Source organism: Arachis hypogaea, chromosome 3 (genome assembly GCF_003086295.3).
Source record: "Arachis hypogaea cultivar Tifrunner chromosome 3, arahy.Tifrunner.gnm2.J5K5, whole genome shotgun sequence".
NCBI lineage: Eukaryota > Viridiplantae > Streptophyta > Magnoliopsida > Fabales > Fabaceae > Arachis > Arachis hypogaea.
The window spans coordinates 2438623-2446594 of record NC_092038.1 but is presented as its reverse complement, the minus strand read 5'-3'; the positions used below and the strand labels follow the sequence as shown (position 1 = coordinate 2446594).

Below are 7972 nucleotides of genomic sequence, written 5' to 3'. Positions count from 1 at the left end.
AAAAAATAAAAAATATTTAATTTTATTTTAAAATATTAAAAAAAATAAAATGACACACTTTACGTAATAACTATCCAACTACTGATAAATACAAATGATTTTTTTTTTTTTTACTAATTTCTTTCCATGATAGCATGCACCATATATATACAGAACTCTCTTTTATATCTCATGTAAATATTTTTTAGTTAGTAGTAAAATTAAATGATAAATAAAATAAAGAAGCTCTATCACATCCTTTTAACCCAAATGATCTAGGTCTAGTGGTGAATAAAATCATATCCAATTTCACTTCAAAAAAGGTAGCATCTACCCTAAATCAAGTGATGGTCACCAATCCCCAATTACCTTACTCCTATCCCTCTAAACCTTTTTATACCTACGTCCATTTTATTTTTTTATTTTTATTTTTTACATTTACATACTCAACTCTAGGGACGGAACTAGGCTAAATTTTAAGAGTCGAAAGAGCTGAAATTTAATTTCATAATATAAATAAGTAAAATAAATATTTTAAAAGATACTAAATTAAAATTTATATATAATTTATAAAAAAAAAATTGAGATTTGGGAGGAGCCATTACCCCCTTTTTTTTGTGAGAGGCTCCACCCCTATTCAGCTCCCACAAATTCATTGAACGAAATAAATAGGATAAGTCGATAAGATAACATTATAAATACTTCACATATAAAATTAAACCCCCAAGAGGCAAACAATGTTGTTAAATTTCTTTAATGCAATAACATTACAATAATATTGCTACTGATGATGATCATGATGGAGGCCTAGCTAGTCATCTATAAAGAGATATAACAAAAAGCGTTGATAATTAAAACTTCATCCTACATTATATCAAGTCTAGAATTGCACATGGTCACATCATGATTCACATAAACCATATTTACATTACCTAATTTGTTTATAGGCCACACCACAACAATAACACTCTTTAACAGAGAAAGAAAGAAAAAAAGGGAGGAAACAGAAAACAAATAATTATAGTGATTCTTCATTGACATGCAAATTCAAATATTTTAGTAGAATACACCGAAAGGGGAACTATCTTGTTGCTCTTGATGATGATGAGCAACAACATTTGCAGGGTCTAAGGAATCAAATAAATTGGCCCAATTATTCTCATCTTCTTCATCTTGTTCCTCCCCAGCAGCACCAAATTGGCACCATTCAAGTGATGGAGGGTTTCTCACAATTTCATCATTCTTTGCAAATCTTCCTCTAATTCGCGGCCGGCTATCCGCCAATGTTTTTCTACAAGCATACTTGATTCGATTTCCAGAAAAGAACAATTTAAATAAAGTGTGTGTGGATTCAATATACGAAATAAAATAAAAATTGCAAAATATATAACACATTTCTAACTAGTGGTGTTATAGTGGTACAGTAATTTGTGCCGGAAAGGAATATAACATGGTGAATTGATCCTTAATTTCCACTGATTTAATAGTAATGCTATGATATCATAGAAGAAGACAAATAATTTGCCAGAAAAGTATGATGCTTCAAATGTGACCAATTTAAGGTTTTGCTGTAATACCAATGCACTATATATGAGTCACTAACACTTTGAATTAAATTAAATCAGAACCATGTATCTGTAATCTTAAGATATGATGGAATATGAATATGAAAATTTTTCAAACTTTCACTGTTTTCCTTCCTTTTCAATTCTCTTATGATTTTAGCATGATATGATGGAAGAAAAAAATAATCAAATTGGAGTTTATGTTATTCTAGAAAAATACTAATGATAAGTTAGCCCCACAAAAACCCTGTTTATATATTTTTGACACTGAAATTGAGTTGATTCATATACTTAAAGATTTGATTTTATATATATATCTATTTTTTAAATTAGTCCAATTCAGTCTCAAATTTTAATTATTTTGGCCTTTTTAGTAAAGTCATTGATAGATTCTGATGGAACATATATATTTATGTTTTTGAGACTCATCAATAATAGTAATAAATTTAAGGTGTTAATTAAGGTAATAACCTTGATTTTCTTGTTGAAGTTCCTCTGGTTTCTCTTGATTCTGTATCTCTCAATTCTTATCTTCTTCTCTTCAGGGCTATAGGGACTGGCTCTGCTCATTGCTTCTATTATCATACTACTCTCACTTGATAGTGAAGTATCTTCCTGCTCATCATATAACAATAATGTTGCATTTTTTTTCCATTAATTCATACTACTATTCATCATCTTAACTAACAATAAAATTATTGTTATTATTGCACAAAAAACTTATTAATACAAGAATTTAATTTTAATAAACTGAGAGAGTCGTGCATCCAATTAGGTAATGAGATATCACCAAAAGAATTAATATAATTAAATGATTATGTAAAAAATTGATGTTATAAATATATAAAGTGAAAGTTTATATAAGTGCAATATTGCACTTAAACTTCATGAAAAAATGAAAATTAAGAATCTAAATATTTTAATAGATTTGACTAATTTATTATTTAACAATTTTTAACTATTAATTTTAGCCGAAATAAGTTTTTGCATTATATGATGTAATGAACTCTTTAATACAATAGTAATAATACAAAGACATAAAAGATAATAATAAAAATAATTAGATTAGCTATAGTGTTTGAATGAGTTGAGAATTAAGATTAAAGAACCTGAAGATCACCGGTGCTGTAAACCCTGCGAACGGGAGCGTCATCGGAATTAAGAAACTCACAGAAAAGAGCAGAGAAGGATGGATACAACTGATTACGGTTGTGGTGGACCCCACTGCTATTGTTATTCTGCAACAACAGCGAGTGGCTACTCACGCTCTTGTGCATCTTCGTGGCGCTCACGCGCTGACTCGTGGTGTCACCGCAACTCGCCAACGAACTCGGCGTGCTACACCCGCTGCTTGCGCTCATGCTCGCTTCCGACGGGTTCGTGATCATCAATTGCCATTGATGAGATGCGGCTCCGGTCGACGACGACGAATGCATTGGCGTGATCATGTGATGGAAATGGTCGTCGTTATTGGCGTAACAGAATGTGCCGTTACAGTTATACATGGCGCGTGGGGGATTCAATGATTGATTATTATTCCAAATTAGAAAGGAAAGAGAAAGAAGAGTGAGTGAGTGAATGAATATGAAACCTATTATATATGAGTACTGGCTACTCAGTGCTAAGTGAATAGTAGTGTAGTGCATCAGAGATGCAGAAACAAACAAAAACAAAAAATTTCTAAAAATTATTTATTATTGAGGGAAAAGGGGAGAAAGAGGTGTGGGGTAAGGAACGTGGAACATGACGTCATCTTCTTTATAGCAAAATTGAAGAGTTGACTTAGCTTCCTTCCTTCTCTCTTGTTTCATCTGTCCGACTGGGACTCTTTTTGGTTTAAAATATACACATAAAATATTCAGTTTGATTCTTAATTTAGTTTTTAATATTTTTATTTTAATTTAATTTTTTAATTTTTTAAATTTTAATTACGTTAATTTTATAATAATTTCTGTCATAAAATCAATTAAAAAATTTAAAAATTAAATTAAGACTATTGAATTGAGATTCGAATGTAATTTTATAAAACTAAAATAAGTATTTTCTATATATATATAAACATACACTACCTTTAACCATTTCTCCTTAATCAGACATCATATTTTTAGATTTTTTTTTTCGCTCCCCCCTAACCCCCTGTAATCACCGTCACCATTGTTAATAATCAGAATTTTGTTTTCAAAGTGAGCTTAATTACGGGATTTACCGACAAATTCTGTTTTGCAAGGCGTATCCATGACTTAAATAAAAACAAATTAAGACAAATTGAAATGGGAAATGCGAGATGACTCCTCTGATATATATTACTACTTTGCTAATTTGTCTTTTGTGTATTCCGGTGCTTCACACTATTCCGGTCATAAAAAACATGTTAGAATTTCAGATCTTTAAGTTAAAAATTTAAGTACACTTATTTTTATGTGAATTTATTAATTAAAAATAGTTAAATAATTTAATATAACTAAATTATTATCTAATAGTCTCGATTAATCATGTATATATGTTTTAGAGTTAATGTACACAATTATGTAGGTCATCCAAATATTGCATGCATGTGAATGAGATACGCGTAAAGTGTTAATTAAAGTAAACCCACACACATAAAATTAAACTGTGTAGATGCATCTTGAACTCGCCGGTTTTTTTTTTTTTTTTTTGTGGTTTGTATCGAACCGGTCGATTCATTGATTTTCACAAAGTTTATAATTCTGTACGAGTCAAACTGATTCTCTTTTATTTTTATAGCTATGATTTGGAATGATCCTTAATATAATTGGGAAATAATAATAGCCATATATAATCAACTTGTTAGTAGAAATAGAATAATGATGATATCTTATTTGGCTTCCACGACCGAACTTTTTATTTTTAATATTGAAGCGGTAGTGGTGTTTTTTTTAAATGTAGATTGTTGGAATGTTATACTTAAATGTGAAATCGTTTAATAAAAGAAGTAGAAATTGGACCGTCCGATTTATTAGAGGTACAGAAATCGGACCGTCCTATTTCTAGAAGTACACAAATCGGATCGTCCGATTTGTAGAGGCACAGAAATCGAACTGTCCGATTCTTGAGAGGTACACAAATCGGACGGTCCGATTTGTGTTAAAAAAATTAAAAAATTTTAAGTACAGAAATCGGACCCAAGAATTTGTGTATATTTCACAATTTTAAAAAACACCAAAAAATACAATATTAAGATATATCACCCCTTTTATTTCCATAACAAAAAAAAAATTAGCCTCCACGACCATCCGTTTGCTTAGGTGGTTGTTGCTCCCAAAGTGCCACGAATATTAGTGAGACACACTATATTTCATGTTTCAATTTCATTGTTCATAACTTCGATTTATGGTTTGTTTTCTCCCAAAGGAAAAATAGCAACTGGTTTGCCATAAAGTGTTGATTAATGGAATTGATTTTATTATTGTAACTTTTAGCATTTAATTAGAATTTAAGTTAGTAAACATCACCTTTAAGAAAATTCGGAGCTTCATGTTGCCAAATTATTGGAAACAAGCTAAGGAGGTTATGGAATTTGCTAATTTCTTCTATTTATATTTCTCTCTTTTTGTGTCTCTTTAATTATTATATATGTATGACTAAAGCCCCTATAGTTAGGATGAAAATGTTGTTTGACTATGATGGTGTTATTTTGCTTTTCTTACTAATGCAGGTTTCTATTTCTATTAATAGACGGTTATTAACTTAAAATTTTGTTAAAGAAACAATGAAAAATTCTGACAATGTGTATCATAAATTTTGAATTTGTTCTAAATATATATAAAAAATAAAAAATTTTACAAATTACATAAAAAAACCACTCAATTATTCCAAAAAAATAATCATTTAAAACTTTAATTTATCAAAACATTTCACTCCAATATCCTCTTCTCTCCCAACTAACTGCCATTCTACCTTTATCAATAATCATCTTACTCCAATGTTATTGCTTGGTTTGCCACACGCTATCACCGACTCGGTTACCCATAGTAAAAATAACCATTCACGCAAGAAAAAATAATCATTCGCATACCTAATAGATTGAACATCAAACGTATTTTAATTATATATAATTAAACTCAATTCAATCAAAATAATCATCCACATAACAATTAAAATAACTATTTGTATATACCTACTAAAATAATCATCCTATAATATGCTCAATTATCAAACTCGTCCTTACATGCCACAATAGGAAGAGATATTGTATTTGACCGAACTTGAGAATTGGTCACCACATACTTTGCATCAGGTATCTAGGATTTTTGCTTCTAATTTAAATACGAAAAAGGCAGAACAGTTCTACAAGCTTGTCTTGCTTCCAAGAGTGAGAGAGGAGTACGACTATCAGGAAAGAAAGAGATTGCAGTAGTTGAAAACAACATCGACATTGGCTTTCGGCGCAGGAGAGAGAGATGAGCTTAACACAACAGACGCGCGACGGGGAGGTAGAACTTGTCGTCTGCGATGATAGTTGCTGGGAGAGTGGCACAAACACAGCGGCAGAAAGTGAGGTGCGTTGGGCTGACTGACGGAGGTAGAAGCGGTGTTGGTGAGAAGCTGCGGCAGCGTTGGTATGGCTGGCAGTGAGTGCAGCATCGTGATGTGAAGACCAGAAAAGATTATGACAAATCTTAAACTTGTATTAGAGGTTATGGTGAGATTAGAAATAACTCTACATAATGTGAATGAATTTAAATATTAATTATGATTTTCAAAATTTAAAGTTAAACAATTAATGATCTAATTTTTAGTTTTAATTTTATCTTTTTTTTAATTCTATTATATAAATTTTATATTAAAATCATTCTCTCCTCATATTTTTTCTTTAACTTATTATAGTTCTTGATGCTCTTGCATGCATTGTGATTTGACCACTTACAAATTGATTTGGCGTTTATACGTGATTTCAACTAGAGAGTCAACTTTATTTTTTAACAAACATTAACCTCGGTTATTTTTTTAATTTTAAATTTTAAGAAATTAAAATTAAAAAATATTTGTATAATACAAATATTAACTAATATTAACCACTTAAAAATTAAATTATTATGTTTTTTTTTTACGTATAACAATAAAAATATTTGATAGTAAAAAAATAATTAAAAAAAATTATTTAATATTTATTAATTATTGCTATAATTAATGAATAGTAAATAAAACAAATTTTATTTTTTTTGTTCCTTGCATTATATATATATATCAATAATATTAGAAAAATAAAAAAAACTATAACTTATCTTATTTAATATTATTAATTATTATAATAATTAATAAATATTAAATAAAATAAATTTTAATATATATATATAACAAGAATTTGTATTCTCAAATAATATCATAGGGTTTTGCCATTGTCATGGAAATTTCATTTTCCCGACAATTAAGAGCTATACAAGCGTCGTGCTGCTAGGCGAAGCGGTGGAGTGTTGCACCCTAAATGGCGAAAGTCCAGTACTGCGCTCTTCAAGTGTGCTTGTTTCCCCTTCTTCCTTACCATGGCAAATCTTTGTAAAAAAATTCCGATGAAAAAAAAAAAAGAAGGTGTTAGAATTGAACGAGGAGCCGTATGAGGTGAAAATCTCATGTACGGTTCTGTAGAGTGACAGTAAAAGTGATTTATCTGTCAATTTTTTCACTATATCATTATTTAAAGGTGACAGAAGTCAATACTTCATTAATGGTATATTTGATTCCTGTTTGAGATACCCACATTATGATTCTAACTGAAAAGAAAAAAGGAAAAACAAAATAGAGAACATTAAATAAGCTTTTTGATGAATTAATTGTAGTTATTTCCGAATCTTTAAACAGAAAAGAATCTAACATGCGATACATAGTTGTAAACACTATCTAATTATGTTAATTTCTTTTGTGTTCATATGGGTTTTAATTTACATTAGGCTATATAATATACCCTTTATATACAAATCTAAACATGATAACTAAGTTGAGTTGATTTAGTGTCAAAAATTTGAATTTTTTGTGTATACAACAATTCATTAACTAACGATAAATTTTTAAATAAAATTTCGATCTGCAATAAATTATTTTTTAATCTGTCAATCTTAAAAATACCGTAAAAAAATACAAACATGATTAAAAGATCAAAAATATATAATCACGAGCTTTAATTCAAGTAGGTGCAATGCTATCTAACTAATAAAATTTATTATTTTAGACTAATATTTAGTCAATAAATATATTTTTATACATAATATTAAAAACATTATGACATAATCAATTTTTCATAAATAATAATTTTAAAGTTTAAATCTTAATAATATGAAAATACAATATTAAATTAAAATATTAATATCAATAAAAAATATTATCTCTAATTTTTTTTTATGAAATAATTTCTCCAAAAATGTTCAAAGATATATAAGCATAAAGGGGAGCTTCATTTGCATCATTTTGTC

At 28.9% G+C, this 7972-nt stretch overlaps 1 protein-coding gene across 1 annotated transcript; it reads right to left on the bottom strand.

The window, feature by feature from the left end:
• Positions 1 to 823: 823 nt before the first annotated feature.
• LOC112792818 (uncharacterized) lies at positions 824 to 3169 on the bottom strand. The gene is made up of 3 exons (XM_025836188.3): positions 2654 to 3169; positions 2016 to 2159; positions 824 to 1281 (listed from the first exon to the last, which is right to left on the bottom strand). The coding sequence occupies exons 1-3, from the start codon at positions 3047 to 3049 to the stop codon at positions 1036 to 1038; spliced, it is 786 nt and encodes a 261-aa protein (XP_025691973.1). The 5' UTR covers positions 3050 to 3169; the 3' UTR covers positions 824 to 1035.
• Positions 3170 to 7972: the final 4803 nt, after the last annotated feature.

Coding starts and splice junctions, on each gene's coding strand:
- LOC112792818 (XM_025836188.3), bottom strand. CDS start 3,049: ATGTATAACTGTAACGGCACATTCTGTTACGCCAATAACGACGACCAT. Junction 2,160..2,653: donor ACAGCACCGGTGATCTTCAG/GTTCTTTAATCT, acceptor TATGATGAGCAG/GAAGATACTTCACTATCAAG. Junction 1,282..2,015: donor ACTTCAACAAGAAAATCAAG/GTTATTACCTTA, acceptor AATCGAATCAAG/TATGCTTGTAGAAAAACATT.